Source organism: Raphanus sativus, chromosome 4, assembly GCF_000801105.2.
Source record: "Raphanus sativus cultivar WK10039 chromosome 4, ASM80110v3, whole genome shotgun sequence".
NCBI lineage: Eukaryota > Viridiplantae > Streptophyta > Magnoliopsida > Brassicales > Brassicaceae > Raphanus > Raphanus sativus.
Genome location: NC_079514.1, coordinates 47841802 through 47867155, shown reverse-complemented (window position 1 = coordinate 47867155; position 25354 = coordinate 47841802). Strand labels below are relative to the sequence as shown.

General features: G+C 34.5%; 3 protein-coding genes and 1 pseudogene across 3 annotated transcripts; 1 reads left to right on the top strand and 3 right to left on the bottom strand.

Annotated features, from left to right (window-relative positions):
- The first annotated feature begins 717 nt into the window (after positions 1 to 717).
- On the top strand, positions 718 to 13592 carry LOC108851211 (endochitinase EP3-like; annotated as a pseudogene).
- On the bottom strand, positions 7523 to 9252 carry LOC108854230 (probable cysteine protease RDL3). Its single transcript, XM_018627744.2, has 4 exons — positions 8639 to 9252; positions 8307 to 8554; positions 8076 to 8213; positions 7523 to 7990 (listed from the first exon to the last, which is right to left on the bottom strand). Exons 1-4 carry the CDS (start codon positions 9081 to 9083, stop codon positions 7694 to 7696), a joined length of 1128 nt encoding a protein of 375 aa, XP_018483246.1. The 5' UTR covers positions 9084 to 9252; the 3' UTR covers positions 7523 to 7693.
- On the bottom strand, positions 13225 to 14667 carry LOC108854231 (protein SHI RELATED SEQUENCE 6). Its single transcript, XM_018627746.2, has 2 exons — positions 13972 to 14667; positions 13225 to 13891 (listed from the first exon to the last, which is right to left on the bottom strand). Exons 1-2 carry the CDS (start codon positions 14324 to 14326, stop codon positions 13686 to 13688), a joined length of 561 nt encoding a protein of 186 aa, XP_018483248.1. The 5' UTR covers positions 14327 to 14667; the 3' UTR covers positions 13225 to 13685.
- Positions 14668 to 14809: 142 nt separating this feature from the next.
- LOC108854229 (uncharacterized) lies at positions 14810 to 22360 on the bottom strand. Its single transcript, XM_018627743.2, has 17 exons — positions 22137 to 22360; positions 21624 to 21863; positions 21391 to 21537; positions 21203 to 21281; positions 20586 to 20769; positions 20417 to 20482; positions 20082 to 20321; positions 19362 to 19568; positions 18965 to 19268; positions 18493 to 18652; positions 18241 to 18349; positions 17869 to 18004; positions 16835 to 16890; positions 16452 to 16751; positions 16237 to 16359; positions 15237 to 15908; positions 14810 to 15122 (listed from the first exon to the last, which is right to left on the bottom strand). The coding sequence occupies exons 1-17, from the start codon at positions 22264 to 22266 to the stop codon at positions 14952 to 14954; spliced, it is 3324 nt and encodes a 1107-aa protein (XP_018483245.1). The 5' UTR covers positions 22267 to 22360; the 3' UTR covers positions 14810 to 14951.
- Positions 22361 to 25354: the final 2994 nt, after the last annotated feature.

Below are 25354 nucleotides of genomic sequence, written 5' to 3'. Positions count from 1 at the left end.
ATGTTGGTATGAAGCTAATAGTAACATGAAGAAATACCAGTGGAGTGAAAATCTCCTGAACAGCTAAGAGATGTATGATAGATGGATCATGGACACATGACACACTCTTTAGTGGTTGCGGATAGGCATGGGAAAATTTTAGAGGAGTACTTCAACTTTTAGGAGAAAAAAACCAACGCAGAAGAATACTACCACTATATTCAGAACTTGAGACTCTTCCATGGGAAATGAAGTGCATGCTACTTCTTTCGACGTGTCAGGGTTTTGGCACCAATTGTAAGAATTTAATTTTGATGATTCAAGATCCAAGAACATGACCAAACTTTTCCAATAAACTGAAAGAATTGTCAAGACTGAAGAATAGATTCTCCGAATTCTCAATTGTTTTTATTCATCATTCTAAAAATATATTCTGATTTATTAGCTAAGATAACAAGATTTGTTTACAGAGAACTGTATTATATTGGTTGTTCTGTTGGACTCTGGTTTTCTAATCTATCTCAAACTTGAATAATAAATAACCGTTTTACGAGGAAAAAAATGATCATTAGTCTAGTTGTCTGGGTATATTTGCTCTATTCCTTTGGACTGGGCCTAAAAATTTCTTCATTATGTTTTGGATAGCTGTTCTAGAATGTGACCTTTCTCCCAAATCGTCTGGCTATATTTAGGCATAATGATATTATTTTTTCCTTCCTTTCTCCCAACAAAATCAAAATGTTCTACAATATTTCTATAGTAACCATCCTATTAGTTCTACAAGCTTTCTATACCATAACAAAGGCTCAAAAAAGTATTTAGCAAAAAGAAAATGTATATATATATATATAACAAAGGCTCAAAACTGAAATTGTTCACCAGAGCTATGTTGTAGTCAGAATGGATTATGCGGTAACACTTCAGACTACTGTGGTGTAGGTTGTCAACAAGGGCCTCGTTTTGCTCCTCCTCCTGTGAATGATGTGTCTGTGGCTGAGACAGTTACGCAATATTTCTTCAATGGAATCATCTGTCAAGCCGAGTCTAGTTGCGCAGGAAATAGATTTTACAACCAATGATCTTTTCTTGAGGCCTTAGAGTCATACTCTCGGTTCGGTAGGATTGGATCAGTCAGATGATTCTGTAAGAATATTTTATATTTTATATGATCTATGTATCTTTCAGCTTAATTATAAAGTTCAAATAATTCATATCAAAGTTATAAATTCTAATATTAAAGATGATACGATGATGGATCAGTTTCTATTAAAACCATTAAAACTTGGGTGTATTAATAACCCTCATTCCTTTTTCAGTAGTGAGACTATGGTATAAAGCATATTGAATTTAAACAACTTTTCATTTTGACATTTGTTGATTCTCGATTAACCGTTTCAGTGTCAAAATTGTATTTTATTTTATTTTCAATTTTTTGAGCATTATTCTTTTAACATGTTTTTTGTCCTTTCTCCATATTTTGACCTTGAGTCGTCACCATCTATGTGTCTTGTTTACCTTTCCAATGTGCGGTACTTCTCACCATCACCGAAAAGAGACTCAACTCAGTGCTCTTGTTCTTTCTCACCTTTTTCTCCTGTGAGATTATCTGATATTTGTTTAAAACGATTTTATGAGTTCCCAGTTGTGTAGCTGTTTCTCACAGCATTATAGGCTGTTTAGGTCAACTACTCCGCTTCTTCTTTAGATTTTGGCTAGGAACTGCAATTCTTTTGGTTGAGTCAGAGTTTAGTCATCTTTGATGTTATTTTCCTCCGTGTGCGCTCTGTGGGCTTGGGAGATTGTTTCTGATCTCAGGCTTGGGCTCTTTTTTCTCGGTGATTGGCTTCCATTCTCCTTTTTTCAGGTTGTTTCTATGATTCCCCTGTTTTCTTTGTCTATGTTTGTTTAGTTTATAAGGTGCTTCTTACCTTTTAGCTGGTGGTTGTGCTTCGGTGATTTAGTCATGTGTCTTTCTACTACATGGTAATTTTGGTTCAATGATTATTCTTCCCACTACAAGAAAACAGCACTTTGGCGAGGAAAATTAACGAGGAAATATAATCCTCGTAACTTTACGACGATTTTACGAGGAAATTACAAAGAAAGAAGTAAACCTCGTTATTTCCTCGTAAAATAACGAAGACAATATTTCGTCGTAAAACCAACGTAACTTTACGTGGTCTTAACGAGGAAATACACTTTCCTCGTAAAGACCACGTAAAGCTTGCATTATCTTTACGAGGAAAAGAGGAAATATACTTTCCTCGTTAACTCAACGTAAGATTACGTCACCTTTACGAGGAAATGATATACGTGAACTTAACGAGGAATTTTGAAGCACGTTTTTTTTGGCTACCTACCTATTCCTCGCAAATTCATCGCAAAACTTCAACTACCAGATTCGAAAATTTTCTATAAATATGGAAGTTTCAACATCATTTTAAACACACCAACAAGAAAAAAAAAGAAAAACGTGAAAGGAAAAAAATGTCAGGCTCCGGGAATGTCTACGAGTTGCGGAGGTGGATGTATATGCATAGAGATGCTAACGGGAGAGTGACGAAAGAATACATTGCGGGACTGGAGACATTTATGCATCAAGCAGATTCCACACCGCTCGCCCTAGAAAGCGGTAAGATGTTCTGTCCATGTCGGAAATGCAACAATTCAAAATTGGCAAATCGTGAAAATGTTTGGAAGCATTTAATAAATAGAGGTTTCACGCCAAATTACTATATATGGTTTCAACATGGAGAAGGTTATAATAATTATGATCAGAATGAAGCTAGTAGTAGTAATAGCAATTTTCAGGAAGAACCGGTTGCTCATCATTTGCATAATGAACATAGTTACCATCAGGAGGAGCAGATGGTAGATTTTGATAGGGTTCATGATATGGTAACTGATGCATTCGTAGCTCATGATGAAGATGAAGAACCTAACATAGATGCAAAAAAGTTTTATGAAATGTTAAATGCGGCGAATCAACCACTTTACAGTGGTTGTAGAGAAGGTCTCTCTAAATTGTCGTTGGCTGCTAGAATGATGAATATTAAAACTGATCACAATCTACCTGAAAGTTGCATGAATGAATGGGCAGACTTGTTTAAAGAGTATTTGCCGGAAGACAATGTGTCTGCTGATTCTTATTATGAGATTCAGAAACTGGTTTATAGTCTTGGGTTGCCTTCGGAGATGATAGATGTTTGCATCGACAACTGGTCCGGAACTTTACGAGCGGACCCACAAGAACAAGGTGGGCCAGTTTTTACATGGCAAGTCCGAGCAAATCTACAACGACGTAATTGCTCGGGTTGAGGAGCGCCAGACTCAGCTGACCCAGCAGTCCGCCGACGGATTACCCGTTACCTTATCCACAACTGAAGTGGATACGATTTACGAGGAGGTAAATTTTTAAACATTATATCTTTTTAATTATTAATTCACTAAATTTACCTTTTAAATTTAACTAACAAATATAATTTTTTTGTTTTTAAGGTTGTCCCTAAGAAAAAAGGACGTACGTTGGGGATCGGTTCCGTCAATGATGTCCCGAGAGCGACATCGTCTTATGCTCAGAGACGGACCGAAGAAGTCACTCAGTTGCGTTCCGAGCTGGGCGCGACCAAAAGCCGTGTGAGTGGACTCGAGGCCCTCATCGACGTTATAGCGTCCACAAATCCGGAATGGGAAGCTTTGTTGAGGAACATGAAACAACAAAATCCCATTCCAGGCGAGTCATCGGGCACACATAACGAGGAGAATATTACGAGGAGGAGCGAGGAATTCTACGAGGCAATGAACGAGCCTTAGTTTTTTTAGTTTTTTTCGGTTTATGTATTATAAAATCTAAAACTTAATTATATATAAAATATTTTGTTGCTTCTGAATTTTATTTAAAATTTATTTATAAACCCAATATTTAAATACTTTTATTTTATTAAATTAATAATTATTATATTTATCAAATAATATTTTTATTAGTTCGAAAATTGGCACTGTACGAGTTATTTAAGACGAAAAGATTTCCGAAGAATTTACGAGGAAAGCCTTTCGAGGTTTTTACGAGGAAAATATTTCAAGGACTCTACGTGGACTTCACGAGGAAACCTTTTCAAGGAAGTTAGATCGAATTTACGAGGATTTATTTTCAAGGATCTTACGTGTAAGTAACGACGCGTGTTCTGCGTGGTTTCTACGAGGAAAGCCCGCGAGTGATTTACGAGGAAAAGCGGCGAGGAACTTAGGACGAAATATTAACTTCGTCTTTACGAGGAAATAGAAGACTCGCTAATCTACGAGGAAATGGCGACGAAAGTTTTGTTACGACGGACGATAAACGACGAAACACTTTTCCTCGTTAATTCTTCGTAAACATCCTTTTACGAGGAATTAACGAGGAAAATGGCCCTCGTTAAACATCTGTTTTCTTGTAGTGTCCTCTGATCCGCTTTCTTGGTTTTTTGTGTTGATGTTTGGTCATGTTCCTTTGTGTGCGGGGGATTGCTTTCTCTCAATTTTTATCTTTCTACCCTTTTTGACATATGTTTATTTAGGACCAAAACACTCTATGATAATTTGAGGTAAGTTAATCTTCGTTCTTGATCTCTTTTCAGCTCTGGACCTTTATTGAGTTAGTATTACTATGACATTTTGCTTTTCTCTATGATTGTAGAGGTTTTAGGTTTATATTATGTAACGTGCTCTAGTTTCTTCTTCTTAGTTTGGTTATTTTTTTCAATTTTTAATAGAAAAATAAATATATAATTTGTAAATAAAATAATAGAAAACAGTAAAATATAATAAAATAGTAAATTTGATGTTATATTTAGTTGTGAATAAATTAAATATTTAAAATATATTTATATTATTTTGCTTATTTCTTTATTTATCTTGATTTTATTGATTATTAAAATAGATTAGCAAAGTTTATATATGATGATGGGTTTTGCGAGAAAAATTAGATATGATGAATTGTATTTAAGAATCATTTGTGTGAAATGAGGTTAAAGGTAGCAATTAGAAATTTTGGGACCAATCGAAGAATAAAAATTCACAATTACAAAGTATTAGACCAAATTATAGTAATATATAAGAAAAGAAATATCTAAAATGTAAAAACAAAATACATGAAGATACATGTCATCAAATCCTCTTTCCACATGTCACAACAAGAAGAGGTAAAAGTCTACTTTATATATATAGATATGCAAAGACACATGTGTGATTGTAGTTCTTAAGTGATCAGAGGCGGACTCACATGATAAAAAAGTGTTGCAGATGACACATGTTAAAGTATAAAAAGTAAAAATGTAGGCTAAGTTAAGTAAGTTACTCTGGCTAATTTGGTTATAGTGGAGAAATCTGACACCACAAAAACTTAGGTTCGAGGCTCCAAAATGTTATCTTCCTTGTGATTCTTTTCATTACTTCTTCTCATAACAGATTTTTTTCTAATTTTATTCAAAGTCTGACACACCTAATACAAATTCCTAGGTCCGCCACTGTAAGTGATGGTAGTTATTAGGTGATGCTTCTAGTGTAGTTCTTAAGTGATGGTAGTTAATAAGTGGTGCCTCTGGTTTTGTCTCTTAATTGTGTCTTTTTGTTAATATATAGAGGGACACTCCAACTCCATGTAAAGTGAGATATATGAAATACCACATAAATGATTACAACATGACATAGGGATATTGTGTTAATAACTTGGATTCTTTTTCTATCAAGACGAATTATCAAAGTGAAAGTTCAAAGGAAGGAGAAAATCAATTGATGAATATATTTCATTCTCGTTAAGCTTAGATTAAAAGTTAGTGTTTCTTTCTTCTCTAAGAAAACATATTAGGGTTGACTTAAACCAAATATAGATTTTGTACTTGGGATAGATTACATCATAGAAATTATACTAGTTTAATCTTACATTTAGTATCATAGCCATTCTAAATTTATTTAATTCACTGTAATTAGTTCTCATGCGTCGATTCCTGGTTGGGATAGATTACATCATAGAAATTATACTAGTTTAATCTTACATTTAGTATCATATCCATTCTAAATTTATTTAATTCACTGTAATTATTTCTCATGCGTCGATTCCTGGTTCCTATGGATAGACTACATGATCTTTTTGGGCTGTGAGGATGTATTAATATGGGCACTCCAGCCAAAACAACATTTTGTATGGTAATGACTAGTAGGAGAAGGCGACGACACCGCCTAGATGTTTTTATTGAAGTTGAAACTCTCGTTGATGTACAAAGGGAGAAGATGACATTGATGCTTTGTTCTTCATTTTATATAGTTTATAAATGTAAACTTTTTAATCAAAGATAATTATTTTTTTCTATGATTTTGACAATTAGTTACCATATATAAGAACATAAAGTTATTATATAGATTTATATAATTGGTTTTTGTTCATTATTTTATGTAGTTTATAAATATAAAAAGTTGATCAAACATTATTACTCTTTCTATAACTTACAAAATTAGTTATCATAATTTTTTTGTAATATAATAAGATTATTTGGTAAGTGATATTAGTTGGATATAGAGTTATCTTTTATTTAATATTTAACTAAAATAAATAAAAATTTAAAATCATTAACCAATCAAACTATAACAATTTCTTAAGACTTTAACCAATGATCGTAAGCAAATGTCACTTAAGTAACTTCTAATTTAATATATAGTAGGCTGTTATCACAAAAGTATGTGTACATATATATTTATGGTTCAAAGATAACATATGGTAAAGTTTTTAGAATAAGTATTCTTCTCATGTAAAGAAGATATAAAATTAGGTGAACAAAAAAAAAAGAAGACATAAAATTAGAATTTGTTTGTCATATATTGAAGAGGTTATGCCGGTTAAATGACATAAAACCGCCATGATTCAATCATTTTTAGTTTCAGTAAAGATCAAGTGAACTTCATTGTTAGTACTGAGCTTGGTGACTTCATTGTTTTTTTTTTTTTGCTAAACTGTAATATCATATATGAATAGAGTTTTACAAAGTAGAACTAATCACTGAACCATCTTGGCAAAAAAGAAGAAAAAACAAGATGGGACAAAGGTTTAACAAGTAACACTAGAAAGATTCCCTATCTCAACCACATTATCATGAGCTGATGGAAGGGTTTCTTTTGCCTTCTTGCTGAAATGATGTTTCTCAGCTGTCTATCAATGGTTAGGAACACAGTGACTTCATTGTTGATCGTGGGCTTTATTTTGCTGACATGATGAGCTGAGCTCACTCCCTTCTCAATATCACTTTTAGTTCTGATAGTACTTTGGCGCAGTGCAATTCATGCATCGATTTCATTGTACTCTTCTTTTTGAATGCATAAACTAAAGAGCTTAATCTTTAACAAAAGTCGCTTGGGGGGCCGTAGCCATTAGGGAGGAAGGCTGTTTTGGTTCTTATGATCGAAATCTATTTTGGTGTAGCATAACGACTGGCTAGGTTTAGCTTAATCAGTCTCTTGATGAGCTATATATATGTTTATTGTTTTGATGAAATTTATCGAATAACACAATGAAGGAGAGAAGTCTCTCTTATTTTATTAATTCTGAAACATAAAAGCCTTAAATAATTCTCAAAACCCCCTTGATGAGAGGATTGAACTAAATTAAAGACAACAAACAACACAAACACACGGCTTTTGGAAGACACGGCTTTTGGAACACACGGCTTGGCAAAGTCTATATATCTCACAGCAAGACCCAACCAATTAAAACAAATAAACCCCCGAATTTAAACATACTTGGAGACAACAAACCAAATGCTGAGTTGGACTTGAGTGGGTACACAGGCCGTATTGCGACTCCACAATTCCCAGTTGAGTTGTGGAAGTTACGTTGAAGCTTCATGTATCCACTTTCACCCCAGTTTGCTCCCCATGAGTTACGGATAATCCAGTAGTCTTCACCTCTTTCTGTTGTTCCATACCCCACAACTACCACATTGTGGTTTCCATACCAATGATCACATGGTCCTGTAAACACACCCTATAGTAACAAAGAAAAAAAAACCACAACTTAGTATTGGGTTTAAAGGGAAATCATGCTTTTTGGTGAAAAGTGTGAGAATTACAGATATGTGGAGTTTCATGCTTTCGGCTTCAATCATAACACTAATAGGTTGATGAGCAACAGCTTTCTTCAAAGACATCTCATCGTAATGTGGAGCATCCTCATAACTATCAATGGTAACATACCGAGTGGTAACCATCTGCATGATGAAAATAAGATATATATATATATATATATAAATGTTACCAAATTGAAACCATAATCAAAACTTCAAAATGGTCGTTATACAAACCTCAATGGCCTTGCACGCGGCCGTATCATTCTCAGTATAAGGGTAAACTTCATCTGATACAATACCACCGTTTTCGATAATGTACTCAAAAGCGTTGGCTGCGCTACCTCCTAAACATCCAAAGTTTCCGGAATCTTCCCCTCTGTCACAATCCAAGAGTTCTTGTTCCGACAAAGATATTAATTCCCCTGTCTTGATCTTGTTTAAACCCTCCACCGCTCCAGCCGCCGCGAACGCCCAACAACCTCCTATTATTTCAACCGCAACCGCAATATATAGCAAATGCACAATAAAAAAATATAACGCAAAAAAATATTGAAAACCATTTATACCACAGTCTCCTTGATTTTTGACGGGAACAACTGCACCTTTCTCTCTCCAGTCAACTTCATCGGGCAAAACGTCTCCTTCTTTGTACAAGTACCTATCTCCTATCACTGGATCGCTTCTCAGACGTTCCATCTTCCCCCTCAAGTGAATTGCTCGAAACTCATCATCCGTCAGATCCGCAAACCGGGTCAACCCGAGGTCGTTACTCCGGTCCGGGACCGAGTTGTGCTCATCTATCAACTTCAAGTTGTCTTTGAAGATGTTGAACCGTCTCTCTTTCTCTCCAAGAGCGTTATAGTTCTTCCGATTCTCCACAAGCCACCTCTCGTACATCTGTTGCACTTCCGCCTCGCTCCGCTTCGTCTCCGTCGCTGTAATAGAAGAGGAGAGTAGTGACAAGGAGAGGATCACGAGAGCTATAGTTATAAACCTTATAGGAATAGCCATTTTTTTTTGCTTCTTTCTGTTTCTTGGTTTCAATTTGAAGTTTCTGCAACTGTTGCGTCAAAGCGTTTATAGCATGGGAGATTATAGTCGTCGTGGAGAAAGGTGGAGAGCGTGAGAGATCATGTATGCATTCTCCGTAGTAGCTAAGGTGCGCGCCATTTATATTATTACTTGCATATTCTATTAAAAACAGAAAGGAAGCACACATACATGATCTTTCACGGTCAAAAAAAAATGTCGCATAACATGTGACTTATGATAGTCCAAGAAAATTCATTTCAGAGTGTTTTGTTCCTTGTTCTAAAACTCGCCGGAGTTACCGATTACTCGGCCGAGAACCGTGGCGAGTTAGAGGTGATCGGTGCAATTATTCGGCAAACCGATTTCTGTCCGCCATAAACGTGGTTTAACGAAAATCGCCGATTAGTTAACGAAACCGTGGAATCTACCGTGGAATAATTACTCACTTTCTCTAATTTGTAAGTTGAAGATCGTAACTTTTGTTGAGAATGGATCAAAATATCGTGTAAAAAAACATCAGAAGATCATTGAAATATGTTTAACAATCGTGAAATTGGGAAACTAGAGTATCTGTTCGAGAGACGTTCAAGAGGAGGGAGATGATGGCATAGTTCTTTCTCATCCATTAAAGAAAAAGTGAAAAACACCATTTATTTACCTTGAACACGTGTTATGTAAAACTATATAAGTAACATATAATTAAATATGTGTATATAATTCATTAAAGACTGAAATAAATTATAAAAACAGCAACGTACTCACCTTGAAATCGTGATCTATCATGTATTTAGCCTTCAATCTTATAGAATTGGGTATTTATATAAAAATTTTGAATCCCAATACATGTTTTATACGTATATATAAAGTATTATACATAAAAAATACAAAAAATTCTACCCCGAGTACTCCCCGTGTTTATTCCGCGTTTTTAATAAATCGCTAGGCCCGTGTGCACCGCACGCGTAGCGCCTAGCGAGTTTCCGAACAAGGGTTTTGTTTTCTTTTGCCGGTTAAATATTTCAGAAATTCTCAAATAATTCTTAAAAACCCATTAATGCGAGGATTGAATTAAATTAAAGATAACAAACAACACACACAGACACGACTTGTGGATACAGCTTAATACCAAGTCCCAACCAATTAACTGCGAAACAAATAAAACCCCCAATTTAAACACACTTGCATGCAACAATGATGAGTTGGAATTGAGTGGGTATATGTTATGCCAAGAAGAGCTTACTTTAGGAGGAAAATACAGAATTCAAATGACAAAGGGTCAACTGGAGGAGTTGACTGAAGCAAAGAAAGAAGCTTGTCAAGAGCCTCTAAGTGAGAAGAAAAAAAATCCAAAATTCATAGTCAAAACCCTAGTCTCTCTCAATTCTCTCCAGCAGCCACCTTTTTCAAATCTAGATCTGAGTTGGTCGATGGTTTTTCTAGCACCGGTACCGGCCTTCCACCCTTACTTTTTAGTTATTTGTTTGTCTTTTCTTCATAATCGGATCTAACTAAATATGTTTGGTGGTGACGGGTCCAATGAAGCCGATGGTTGTGGAGATACTAAGAATTTTCTTTTTTGGTGTCTCTTCTCCGACCTTCATTACTATAGTTAGTACTATAAATAGATTCATAGACCTTAAAAAATATTTTCATCTTTTTACCATCTTATATGTAATGAACTGTAAACCTTTTTTTATAAATGACTTACAACCTTTTATTATAATTTAAAATTTATGATAAGCCAAGATAAATAGTTTTATAAATGTTTTTTATATATGATTTATAAACCTTGTATGGACTTTATAATACATTAATAGTAATTATAATATTTTATATATGAATATAATTTCTTATATAAGAACATAAAGTTATTATATCAATTTATATAATTGGTTTTTGTTCATTATTTTATATGTAGTTTATAAATATAAAAAGTTGATCAAACATTATTACTCTTTCTATAATTTACACAATTATTTATCATAATTTTTTTTTGTAATATTATAAGATTATTTGGTAAGTGATATGAGTTGGACATAGAGTTATCTTTTATTTAATATTTATCTAAAATAAATAAAAATTTAAAATCATTAACCAATCAAACTATGATAATTTCTTAAGACTTCAACCAATGATTGTAAGCAAATGTCACTTAAGTAACTTCTCATTTAATATATATAGTAGGATGTTATCATTAAAGTATGTGTACATATATATTTATGGTTCAAAGATAACATATGGTAAAGTTTTTAGAATAAACATTCTTCTCATGTAAAGAAGATATAAAATTAGGTGAACAAAAAAAAAGATATAAAATTAGAATATTTTGTCATACATTGAAGAGATTATGCCGGTTAAATGACATAAAACCGCCATGATTCAATCATTTTTAGTTTTAGTAAAGATCAAGTGAACTTGATATAAAAGAATGCATTGTAGAGTTATTAAACCATTAAGACGACACAAAAGGTCAAGTGGGAGAATGTAAAAATATTTTATATTCTTATATAACCTATGTGTCTTTCGGCTTAATTATAAAATTCAAGTTTACATTAAAGTTATGGATTTAATATTAAAGACGAAGTACGTGATATCGGTTTCGATTAAAGTCATTAGATATCGGGTGTATCGATAATCCTCCTTTCTCACCCAATATTAAATCATATATATTATGAAGAGTTCTATATAATATATGCAAAGACACCTGTGTGATGGTAGTTATTAAGTGGTGTGTCTTGGATGTGTCTTTTAATTGTGTCTCTTAGTCAATATATAAAGAGACACTCCATGTAAAGTGAGATTTATGAAAAACACATAAATAACTACAACATAACATAAATAGATTGTGTTAAGAACTTGAATTCATTCTCCATTAAAAGGAATCATTGAACTAAAAGATCAAAGAGAGGAAAAAATCAATTGATGAATTGATTTCATTTTATACTCATTAGTGTTCAAGAAAGCAATTTAGGCGGCTGCCTATGCTGGCACTTAAGTGCTAGGCTTTATAAGACCATGGCGGTTATTTTTTAAACCGTCTATATAATTACAATACTCAATTGTAAATAATGATATTTAAGATAAAAATGTAACATATATTTAATATATTTTTAAGTTTATAGTTGGTAAACCAACAAAATAATAATTCAGTTCAGACATCCGCTTAATCGTTCTAGACGCCAAATCACCATCCGTTTAGCACCTATTGCCTTTTTGAACATCACTTCATTAAACATGAATTAAAAGTTAGTGTTCCTTTCTTCTTCTCTAAAACAACATAAATCTAGATTTGTACTTTGGGTAGATATCATCATATAAATCATAATAGTTTAATTTTACAGATTCTAGGCGCGAGATCGCTTCCTTCTCTGCTCATGTCACACATGCAACTGGACATAAGCATATCTCAATGCTTCATTTTATATGTATTTTATTATAATACATACTTGTAAAGGTGAACATATTATCCGACATCTAAAAACTGATTAGGAACCGAAACCAAAAAAAAGCAGAATCGAAATCAAACTGATATTTAAAATGTATGAATGATTTCTTTAAATTTAAAAACTGAATCCAAACCAAAACCAAATTGATAACTGAATGGATGTCAGAATATTACATATCTAAAAATATGATTTATGAATAAATAATTACTCAAAATACCCAAATGCTTTTTGGTTTTTAAAGGTTTATTTTAGGTTATTGGATTTTGTCAGGTTTTGGGTTTAAATCTGAACCAAATCCAGATTATATGTTTTGGTTTTGTTTCACATTTCATAAAAGATAAATTACTAATCCAAACCTAACAAGATCTGGACTGATCCAATCCCAAAAATACTGATCCTTAAATGGTTTCCAAAACATCCTAATTTGAATAACCCAAAATCCGAATGCCCAGCGCTACATATATGGATGTTCTCTAAAGTAATCAAAGATCATATTAGTTTATATTGTTTTGGACTATCATTCATCAATTCTTCTTTGTGCTTCTTGGTACATCATTCATCAATTCTGTTTTAGCGACCAGTCCAAGTTGATCTACCAGCTAAAACTCTTCTATTACCGATTTAAACATATATTTTCAAGTTGACCTACTTGCTAAAACTCTTGTACAACCAGCTTAAACATAATACTTTTTGGTTTGTTTCAGATTTCTGCTACATAGAAGAAATAGATGGATCCTTACTGCAACAACATAATATCCATGCATTCTAGGAATGCATTCCAACCAAAGGCTACTTCGGCTTCATGGAACTTCAACTACGGGCCAGCAGGAACAGCTATCTGTTTCTACGGCCTCAACGCACAACAAGGCGGTACTGGACCAACAGAGTCCAACTCGTTCTTCCTCAAGGCTTTGGTGCAACAATCCGCGCCATCAACTGTGCTTTGGAGTGTGATGGAGCCAACAGAGCCACCGTTGAAGCTAGGGTTCGTTACTATAATCGTCAGTTTGGTGTTGACCCCGGTAACAACCTCACATACTAACACAATAACATCATCTAGTAATACTAATAATAATAAAAGACAATGTGTAACGTTCGAAACAGAGCAGACTCTCTAGTCTAGTAACATTAGATCCTACTTTTTAGAAAGACATGGAAACGCTTTGTTGTGATCAACACCATAGTAATGAAGAAAGCCTCTGAAGACATGACCGTTTATGGTTACTGTCGCTTGATAGCCGATCTCTGATTGTTCTTCGTTGCTTATCGCTGTTACTCTCGTCCGTTTGAAAACCGCCGGAGCTTCGATCTTTCCCGGTAACCCTTCTTTGAATCTCGTCTCTACAAACAAAGTTTTGACCTTTTTCATCAACCGATCAAAAAAAGGTTTCACTTTTTTTTTATTATAGTTTTTTTATTACCTTGACGGCGAGAAGTGGTTGTCGGAACGGTATAGACACTGGGTTTGTCGGAAGGATCGATTTTGAGCTTCTTTTTGTACCTGTCGGAAGAGGAAGAAGAAGAGTGATGATGCTGAGAAGAAGAAGAAGAAGGGATCCACGTGCTCTTCACGTGAGTGGCACAGTTGTATCCTCTGCTTTTGCAGCAAGTTCTACACCTTTCGAACAAACACTCTTTCTTAGCTCTGTTTCCACAGTCTCTGCACACTTTTTCTTCAACATTACTGTTCCTTGGCTTGTTGTGATCTGCTTCCACCGAGGGGTGAGTAATCTGCGACGGTGGTGGTAAGAGGATGACGTTTCTTAGGCCTAGCATGTAGTCTGGTGTACTGATTCCAACGGCGGCAGAGGAAGAGGAGTGGTGGTGGTCAGGGACGGTGGAGGATGGTTGATGCGGTGGTGGCCATGAGAGGAGAGAAGGTGGATTTGCCACTGTGGAAGTAATTATAAGCGCGTGGAGACAGCTATAGATGTAGTAGAAGCTTTTAGCTATGGAGTCTAGTGAGTCTAGTGAGAGATAGAAGCAACAAGATGAGTGAGTGACAAAAGAAAAAGATCTTTTCTTTGGTTTTAACAGAGTTTTCTGAGAAGTTGACAAAAAAACAAAGGGTTTTGTGGGTCACATGTGGTTAAAGAGTGTCTGCAAGAAAATGAAATTATTATTTTTCTAAGTGGGTGAGGGGACCCCTTTTATTGGGAAAGCACCCATCTTAAAGTGGCTTTTCCCCCACATCAATATCCCACTACTTTCTGTGTCCTATGTGTTTAGGCTTTAGATGGAACACTAAGTTGGATCTAATGACTTAAGTCTCTCTGTTTGGTATTTGATAAGTTCCTGACATTAACTTAGTGTCGAGAACAAATATCACACAGAAATTATGTTTCACTTAAAACTCTCAAGTCTAGTTGCATAGCATTCAACTCATATGAAAGAAGAGATTCTAGCAGGGAAGCTGATCCTTGTACATGTCCAAGACCAAACTCGCTGCGGTAATGGGACACAACCTGATAGAGAATGTGTATGGTTCTGGTGGAATCAGATACTTATCATGAACACAAGGGGTCCAGCTATCATCTCCTCCAATACCCATATGTTTATGGTCCAGATGCACCTGCACAATAAAAAACCAAACAGAAAAACAAACAATAGAGGCTAGTTGGTACTCAAGTACTCAAGCACAAAGTAATCTCATCAAGAGGATCAATGGACAAGGGAAGATTACTACCTCAATGCTTTGTCCTTTGATAAGATCCTCTTCATGCGTTGCACGATCAAGCTCATCGGTTGTGTAATAGCTAGCATTCATCTGCATTGGAGAAGAGCTACCATATGTTGAAGCATATATTCCCACACCCTCTTTGTTTGTGAATGTCACCCACCTAACATCTGTTCTACCCCCACATTCTCCTGGAACAATATAAGGTACATGCATGTCCGCAACGTTGTGTTCATATATCCCCACATGGGCTGCTGATTTTCGGTCTGGGTAACACTCGAATGGACCTCTTCCATACCATTCCACACGGTCCAGTGTTTTCTCGAGGTGAAACTCTATACCAACCCGTGGTAGCGGTGGAAGATCAGAGTTTGGGACTACATACCAATTTGTGATGATATCTCCAGAACCATAGATGATATATGTCACATTGACTTTGAACAAGGCGTCTGATTTTGAAGACTCAGAAGCTGAAGAACCAAGGTAGATGAACTCTATCTCAACGGCTTTATCAGTGGTGCTCTTTACTGAACAGCTTTCAACAATGAACTCAACATTGTCCAAGTTTGCTGCTTTCCACCTTGAAAAGTAACTACAGTCACCTCCACCTTTATCATTGTCTGTAGGTGCTCGCCAGAAGCATGGCAGTATAGCTTCATTCATAAGTAGAACTCCTTGCACCTGTCATTTTGAAATATCTTCAAAACCAAAACATCTTACTGAAGTTGGAAAAATTGAGTCTGCAGCTTTCATAAAAACACAAACCAAGAAACAAATCTCCAACACTCATTAAATTCATTGTTTAGTTTAGTAGTTTATGCTTTGTTTGTTTCTTCCACTTCCCTAGCTACTTAGGTTTCATTTTTCATCTTGTAGTTCTTCCTGTGCTATTCTTATTAAACCCCAAATGGGTCTGAATAAATCAAGAAACTGGTTATAATCGGTTATATCACACTTTAGACCGTAACTTCATCATTAACTTGGGGAACCTATAGAAAGAAAAACTTACCTTCCAGCTTTCAATGGCTCCTTTTTGGACATTTATCATTAGCTCCCATGAACCTTGCTGACTGATCTTAATGAAATCTCCAACAGTTTCACAAGTGATGACAGAGTCTCTCTCTTTTATCACCTACAATGTGAGGTCACTTACAACTGTCACTACTTCATATTTTCTAGCAGAATGAAGAAAGATCTTTCCAAAAGAAAGATGAAGGGAACTACCTGTGGTATTATCTCTCTCTTTGACGATAAAGGAATCTGCGTTGAAGACAAGAGATGACCAGCTTCAAGTGAACGGGTAGGATTTGATAGCTTGGCAGTTATTGTCAGAAACAATTCTCCAGCATTTGAGTCATTCCATAAAGAAAACCATGGACCTGACTTCCACTCCATATCAAAACTATTCTGTGGCTTTATCACAGGAATAGAGAGAGTCCCAGATCCAAGTTCAACACCATCCCCATGAACTGTCCAGCTAAACTCCAACTCTTCTGTTGTATTGAAAAAGTAAGCGTTTGCTACCTGCAAAGATAAAAGTCTGAGTTGCATATATAGGATAAACACCAAAGCTAAGCCAACTTAGTTGAAGTATATTATGTTTGTACCCTTATTGTGCCATCAGTCAATGAAACCTTGATTGGTTGATAACAATGCTTGACCTCTTAAGCAAATATGCAAACAGAAGAAAATTAATACCATAGGAGAAATGTAACATGGTCTAGTATTAGAAAAATGGAAACAGATGTGATACGTTTTAGATTTATGTTTCCTTTATTGAACAATAAGTGATATTTCTTGATTTTGGAAAGTATTTAGGATTTCAATTTCTTAACTCTTTCCTTAGCGCTTATCTTTAACGAGAGATCTCGTTTGTAAGACTCATCCACGCTAGAGAGAGAGCATTGGATGGATATCTTTGTTTCACAACAAACTCTGGGTGAAAAGTTGGATGGTACTCAAGCTGGTCTGAAGAATGTTTTAGATCAAATTTTGAGGCTAACAGAAATGGTTGCTGCAATTCAAGTGAGCACGATATCTGAAGTATCTCAAGAAACGTCTACAGATTTTTTTGTGATCCCTATAAGAAAAAACCACTGTGCCATAAAGAAGGTTGACGAATTTAAAGATGAAGCAACAGAGGTTCTTGACAGTGATACAGAGGGAGAAGTTGTCATATTCAAGCTCCTCCAACCTCAAGTTTCTATGGAACAACAGCACAAACTTGTTTGTGGAAACCAACAAGTTTTGACTGATATTCCACCTCATCTGGATTTCGAAGAGGATGAGGATGAGGATGAGGATGAGGATGATTTCATTGTTTTGGAAGGGCGTGCTTTGGAATGAACTCCTTGGTTTACTTGGTTCAGTTTTATGCTACTTAGGATTATTTATATCTTATTAGTTTTTTTACTAAAGTGTTTTGCTTTTACGTTTTAGTATAAGGATGCGATCTCGGTTGTGAGACTCATCCAAGCTTAGAGAGAGAGAGAGAGAGCTCTGTAGGGATATTGGCAAAGCTTTGTTGTAGGCTTTACCATAGGAAATGTTTCTAACAATTTAGGTTTTCAAGTTCGATTTGTTCCAATTTCTAAAAGCCTTTGGTTTTGTTTTGTGATTCCTAACTCTATCAAGATGTTACCATGGAGTGCTGGATGAGGCGTTCGGTCAGGCCACATAAGCCCATTCAGACAGAAGTTCAGATCATTAGGTTGGTCACCAAAGTCCCCTCCATAAGCCCAACGCTTAATGCCATCTGACCCCATCTTCAATAGACCCTGAATGACGAAAGACTCATGGTTAAACACGAATTAACAAAGAAGGGTATATTTTTCTAACACTTTTGCATGGCTTTACTGCAGTGGCCTAACACCTATAGAATCTTACCAAAGATAGATGTTACATGAATAACAACTTTGAGATTATAAATAGAAGAGATGACAGGCTTTAAGTAATTTGTTAAGAGGTATTATTGTATGACGAATCTGTTTATACTGAAGTTCAAGATAGGAACCTGGTCAACCCAGTCCCATATGAAGCCTCCTTGCAGGCCAAAGGTATTATCAATTGCCTCCCAGTACTCGTCTATATTCCCGTTGCTATTACCCATAGCATGTGAATACCTGCATTTCATTGAGAAGAAAATCTCTCAAGTGGACAACATGAAATCTAAACGGTGATGCTATAACTGTCATGCTATAAGGGGAAATGGAGAGAAGTCTAAAGAAAAAATGAAGAGAAGTCTAAAGAAACTGATATCACATACTCGCATAATATCAACGGACGTGATTCACTTTTATCAAGTGCAATCTTGACAATATCCCAAATCCGCATGTACATAGGGCAGACTATATCAGTAGAATCTGTTCTGGAACCACCACCTTCATAGTGTACCAACCGTGAGGGGTCCTTTTCCCTAATCCAACCTGTTCCACAAGTTAAACAACAATAGCTGTAAGATAAAAGGGATGGAACTGGGAACTCATATCAGAAGTGCAAGCAATAAGGATTGAAGAATATTTCAAAATTTTCTTCATATAATTTCTTACTTCAGCATTCTGGCCACATCTTAACTTACAGAATTTTATTGATTTAAAATCAAGTAACACTTTAAACCAAAAAATCAACTCAAGGAAAAGAAAATAGTGAAGATAATAACACTTTTTCTCCATACCAAAAGTACAGCACATAGAAAGAGACAACACTCAGAGGCTTTCTTAGAAGGAAGATATAGTTACCTGCCATGGCAGAATGATTAGGCCCATAGCCTGCTTCGTTTCCCAGTGACCAAGAAATTATGCAGGCATGGTTCTTGTCTCTCTCGACCATCCCAACTACACGATCCAACATAGCACCTGCCCAGCTTGGTTCTTTTGTAGGGTGCTTCAGATGTCCAGAAAGATCAAAACCATGTGTCTCTATATTGGCTTCATCGATCATGTACATGCCGAACAAATCACATAATTCATACCAGCGGGGATGCTGAGGATAATGACTGTTCCGCACAGCATTGATATTGTATTCTTTCATCATGATTAAATCCTGGGAACAGTATCAGGTATAAATCACATGGCATTTTAATAAATCATGGTAGGGAAAAAGCAAATCTAGATAAGAGAAGTAAAACCATGTTACCTTGACCATGCATGACTCTATGTTAGTCTTTCCAACACGTGGGTGGTGCTCATGCCTGTTTACACCTTTAATCATGACCGGATGTCCATTAACAAGAAGCTGTTTGAAGGCCTTTGATACTTGGCGAATGCCAACAATGCTAGACTCAGAATCAAGGAGTTTCCCAGATTTATCTTTCAGGGTTACAACGAGGATGTAGACATTTGGCTGTGCACAAACAAACACCAAACAGGAACATATGAGTTAGTAATTCGGTTTCCGTACATAAACTATGTAACTTACATCAGAACACAATACTTTACTGACACATCTCTTTTCAAATGTCCATTACAATTTTGGAAATGTCACTTCGAGTTAAACGTTATCAAGAAAAAAGTACTAGAAAAAAAATGTTATGACAACCATACCAGTTTTAAGCAAAGAGCCAACACTGGAATTTGATTAAAAATAGGAAAAATGCCCAGGCCAAATTAAATCAACTTGACGAATCTGAATGCATTATAAAATGATGACATCGGCAGGGTTTTAATCCATACTTTCCTTAAAAGCCACAGACGACAAAAAGTACTAACCTGATACATTTCATTAAGGTTTCTCATTTTACTGTCTCTAACTAACATTATTTTTAGTTTAGTACTCTACTGCATGCCTGAGAAGCAGAGCTAAAAATTTAGGTGGCTGAACCAGGAAGTCAATAGCGATAGACAATGAGCTGCTTACTTGTTCTGCTGACCAGAGATTTGGAGTATCCAGTTTTCCCTCAAGCAAATAACCATGAAATCCAAGAACTGGGCTTGGAGAAAGATTAAGCTTCAGATTAGCCACCTTGGGAGAAAGTTCATCACTAAATCCTCCAGATTTGTACCATCTTTTAGTATCAAATACGGCAGCCTCTATGATGAAGTTAGATAGAAGAAGATCCTTTGAGGACTCCAGCATATTGTCTATCTTTACTTCAACCTAAAAGTTCATAAACACTGAAATTTAAGTATAACAAAGTACATAGTTGTTTTAAGTGGATTGCATCACAGAAAGCAACTTCTAGGATAGGCTACCTGGATGTCCGCGTATGAAAAGTCATCTGCTAATTTGGACTTAAAAAAGTAGTCAGCAATGAAGACCTGCATAGATAGAAGTTAACCGATTATGCTCATCAATGCTAGTATATGGTAGAGACAATGAATAAATTTTACATAAAGCTGTTAACAAGACAAGAGTATGAACCTTGGGCTTTGCTAGCAAAAGCACGTCTCGGTGAAGGCCTGACAACCACCAATGATCTTGGTCTTCAAGGTATGAACCATCACTCCATCTAAAGACTTGGACAGCAAGAACATTTTGTTTCCCGGAGTCCCATGGATAGCAATAGTCGGATATTTCAAATTCAGCTGGTAATCTGCTGTCTTGACTGGTTTGAGAGAAAGAAGAAAAACAGTTTTGTTAATATATTACTTCTGAACTTTGCTGCCAAAAAGAGTACACAACTGAAGTAGAAAGAGACTTTTCTCTGTGGCTCATGGTTTAACTAGGCCCTATCAATCAAGATGATGTTCTATGTGAAATGCTACATTTTGTGGTACATAGCATAGAACGCTAACTTTCAGCAAATGCAGCCTCTTTTCCTATGTTCTACCTTTTTGTTAACTGACATTAAATTTTCAGCACATCTTTTCTATCAATTATCATACGTCGTATTTTTACTCGACTAAGCAGTTTAGACTCCAGCTGTGTTTTAAAAAAGACACTGTGCCTCTCTATATACAGGTCTAAAGAAGAGCACATAGCAAGATAAACAAAATGGAGGCTAGTCCTCTCAGGGACATGTCACACCTATGACCTACCTGTACCCAACAGGGTTGCCATTCACCCAAGCAAAGAATGCGGAGTCTACAGCTTCAAAGTGAAGAAGTATTCTTCTGTCTGCCAGAAAGACAAAACTTTTTTTTAATGAAAATGGGAAAGAAAAGATCATACAAAAGATATGGAACAGAAAATATTAATTCTCCTTTGGTTAGATATATCCACATACCCTTCCAATCTTTAGGAATCTGGAAGTAAGTCCTGTAGCAACCAGTAGGGTTATCTTCAGGAACATGAGGAGGATCATTCAGGAAAGGATACACAATATTGGTATAAATAGGCCGATCAAAGCCATGACACTGCCAATTGGAAGGAACTGTAAAACCAAGGAAGCATTTCAAAAACATGATATATAGAATAGAACAACAGAAGAACCAACTCTCAGGGTGTTTTGTTTTGAACCTGGTAAAGCTTTCCAATCCGAATCGGAAAACGCAGCATCATAAAACTTCTCCGGGACATTTGCAGGAGTAGGAGCCAAGAAGAAGTTCCAGTAACCAGATAAAGACTTAACAAAGGGTAACCCGTCGACCCAAAAAGCAGCACTATCAAGAGAAGCTTGCACAGCATCATCGTTCCAAACAGCAGATTTTGATACAGTGAGATCCACGTTGTTTCTCTGGTACCAGTACCTCAAAGATCCTATACACAATCATATAAAAAATTGAACGCCATTATACTGAGTTAGTAGTAGTCCCTTTAAACCATAACTCTAAACGAACACAGTGTTAGAGATTAACTTGCAGCCATACAGTAAATAAAGGTTCTAACTTTAGCTATACAGTAACTAAAGGTCCTAACTTTAGCTATCATGAGGCACATTCAAGGGAGTATGAAGATTAAAAATCAGTTCTTTCAGCAATTGAGATTCTTTTTCGATGGAAAGGATGAGTCTTTCTCAGGGATTAGTTGTACCTTCGACGGAATCATGGCAACGCAAGGTGACGTGAGGGTCTCTCTTGCGCCATTTGAAAAGGGTCTGGTCCTCCCAAGCTCTGTACCCATTCTCCGAGGGAAGAATCATTTTTGTCGCCAGAGAAGCCATGAAGAATGGAAGCTCGATGTGGAAGCAGAGGAGAAAGAAACTCGATTACTGGTGGTGAGATCAAAGTTGATCCATTTGATCTGTTGACGATGATGGTGGAAGGAAGAAAAAAACAATGGAATATCCATCCTTGTGTCACTAAACGACAGACGTAAGCAGTGCCGTGCGTAGAGTATTTGGGGCCTAAGGCAAAAAATAATTCATTTTATTTTAAATAATAACAAAATAGTAATATTAGCTTATTCAAAAAATAGTAATATTAGCGTAATAATAACTTTTAATATAAAAGGTAAATAAAAATAATTTCTATATATTAATTTTAGATTTTCAAATTACTATATGAAAGAAAAACTATACAAACTTCTAATGGCAAAAGAGGTTATATTTGTTTAGTGAGAAATTTTACATATGTGTATTTAAATCCTATACAGAGAAGAAGTTTTCAACATTAAAAAGATGGTAAGTGTCCACAATAATAAATAAAAATAGAGATGAATGTTCGAAAATTAATTATTAAAAGACTACATTGTTTTTTAGGTAATTATCTTGACATTTTGTTTATGAATATCTGTAAATTTGGAGCCCCAAAAATGATAAATATGAGAGGGGCCTGAGGCCAATGCCTCAAAACTTACACCTTAGGCACGGCTCTGGACGTAAGTTCTCAACACGTGTACGCATGATAATCATAACGTTAGTGATCAAAACAGAGGTGAGCACTTTACCCTATACCAAAGCCGCACCCAACCCGACTCAACTAGAAAAACCCAAACTAAAATCAAAACCAAAATAGCAAAATACCTGAATGAGTATTAAGTTAAGAGAGATCAGATATTCGAATCCGAATAGGTAATACCTAAACTCGAATGGATATCCAAACATATGTATACTTATCTTTATACAGTAGTTTTAGTTTACATCTTTTATTTTTATTTAAAATATTTATATTGATGTTACATATATTTAAGATATATAATTATGGAGAAAATAATTTGATATTCATTATAAATTTATAATGCATGTCAAACTTTTGTTTTATTTATTAACAAAACTTATATCTAAAGTTTAAAACAATAGCCAAATTAATATATATATATATATATATATTTTAAATGTTATCTCTAAATCTATTAATCATTCAATCTATAAAAAATAGAAAAAGTCAGTTAAGTGAAATTTATATTTTAAATTGCAAGAAACTTGAAAAATAAAAAATCTATTTTTTCTTTTAAAATCTAAATATCTGAACCCGATCCGAAATAATCGAATCCGAATTAAAAATACTTGAATCCAATCCGAAGTACAAAAGTACCCGAATGGATTATATATCCTTATACCAAAATACCCGAGCCGAACTCGAATGCCCACTCCTAGCTGTCACTGGTAATAATATTCCTTATATTTTTTATGAAAATGTAATAAATTTTAAAACATAGAACTACCTGTTTTTACTTATTTCCCTCTTAATAATATTACTAATAATATCACATTTAAGATACTTTTTACAGTTTTACTTGTTTTTTTCTTAATTTTCTTATTTTAAAAAAAAAATTATTGCTAAGAAACCCATTGATTATTAATGATTGGAGATGCTTTTAGGATCCGTACTCAATATTACCGTCGACGAAACCCACTTCAACTTCTTGTCCTCGTCTTTGAGAATCTGACCGAAATCTTTAAAAACTGTTGGATCACTTATAACCATAGTATATTACGTAGATCAGAAAATTATGGAACATAAATAGAAGCTATAAATTTATTTTACTAAAGTGATTACATGATATATTTAGATAATCATTTAGATGCAGTTATATTTTAAGCTGGACACAATCTTATATCAATTGGTCATACTTGTGTTTTAATAGAATTGATGTTCTTATTCAGCCGACAAGAAAAAAGAATGTGCCTTTTGATTATGTAATCCATGAATTATACAGTTGTAATCTAACATTAAATTTATCGTTTTATATTTTGTGTACAATAAATGATCCATAAATCTATCTATATTATTAAAAGAGAAATACCCATATAAAATACCCCTTCATTTTCACTTTTATTTATAATTACATGCCACTGAAATAATTAAATGAACATATATTTAAGTAATCATTGTCTTTTCCTATTTATTAAACAATTTCCTAAATTACTTTCAGCTTAATTTTCGTATTTAATATATTTCCTAAAATAAATGAGCTGATTTTTAAGAATATTTATATTTAAAATCGATGTTAACAATACCATTAGTTATTTTGAACAAAAATCAAATTTAAATTCAATATTTAACAATATTATGAATATTCCTAAAATATATGTTTAATTTACCATTAATTATTTTGAACAATAAAATCTATATATTCTAAGATTTTAAATATATTTAAACTACTTATAGAACAAGATGAAATATTTGTAACTGAATATTAATTTAATATAGTTAAATCTCCCCTAAGATTATATTTTTTTCAAGAAATTCTAAAATAAATGTTTAACCATTTTGGTTGTTATTAATTATTTTCAACAAGAAAATTTAATACAGAACTTTAAATATCTTTGAATTACTTGTAAAACAATGTTTAATATTACAACCAAATATATTTTTTCTAACGTATCTAAATCTTACCATATTATCTATATATGATCAAAATATTTAAATTCTTTTTACATTTGGCAAATAATTTCATGTTACAAGAAGTATTATTCAAACTATCAATAGGTCAATCTTAATTTGTCAAATGTTTAATAACAAGTACGGATCACTATTTTTACAGCACATAAACTATTTGATTGCTGAAAATATGATAAATATTTAAAATATAAATCAATAGATATTTAAATAATATTCATTTATATTAAAAATGAAAATAAGTACCCGTCCGACCCTAGCTATATAGTTGTAATCTAACATAAATTTTTATCGGTTGTTAAAAAGAGGGATCATAGCGAGTGAAAGAGAAAATTAAGAAAAAAACAATTATAAAGATAATGAATGTTCTCCAATTGGAATGAAAAGTTAGATTTCTGGAGTCTGTTCAAAATAATCAGCCAAGAAGAAAATGATGAAAGAAGAAAATTACTAAAATTCTCTTATTTG

Bases quoted from the DNA above. Each gene is read 5' to 3' on its own strand.
- LOC108854231 (XM_018627746.2), bottom strand. From the start codon at position 14,326: ATGCTAGGCCTAAGAAACGTCATCCTCTTACCACCACCGTCGCAGATT. The intron at 13,892-13,971 runs GTAATAAAAAAA...CTTTGTTTGTAG, and splicing joins AACCACTTCTCGCCGTCAAG to AGACGAGATTCAAAGAAGGG.
- LOC108854230 (XM_018627744.2), bottom strand. From the start codon at position 9,083: ATGGCTATTCCTATAAGGTTTATAACTATAGCTCTCGTGATCCTCTCC. The intron at 8,555-8,638 runs GTATAAATGGTT...TTGAAATAATAG, and splicing joins CAAAAATCAAGGAGACTGTG to GAGGTTGTTGGGCGTTCGCG. The intron at 7,991-8,075 runs GTAATTCTCACA...TTGTTACTATAG, and splicing joins GCATGAAACTCCACATATCT to GGTGTGTTTACAGGACCATG.
- LOC108854229 (XM_018627743.2), bottom strand. From the start codon at position 22,266: ATGGCTTCTCTGGCGACAAAAATGATTCTTCCCTCGGAGAATGGGTAC. The intron at 19,569-20,081 runs GTAAGCAGCTCA...GTTTGTGCACAG, and splicing joins ATCTCTGGTCAGCAGAACAA to CCAAATGTCTACATCCTCGT. The intron at 15,123-15,236 runs GTAGTAATCTTC...TTTATTGTGCAG, and splicing joins TCAAAGGACAAAGCATTGAG to GTGCATCTGGACCATAAACA.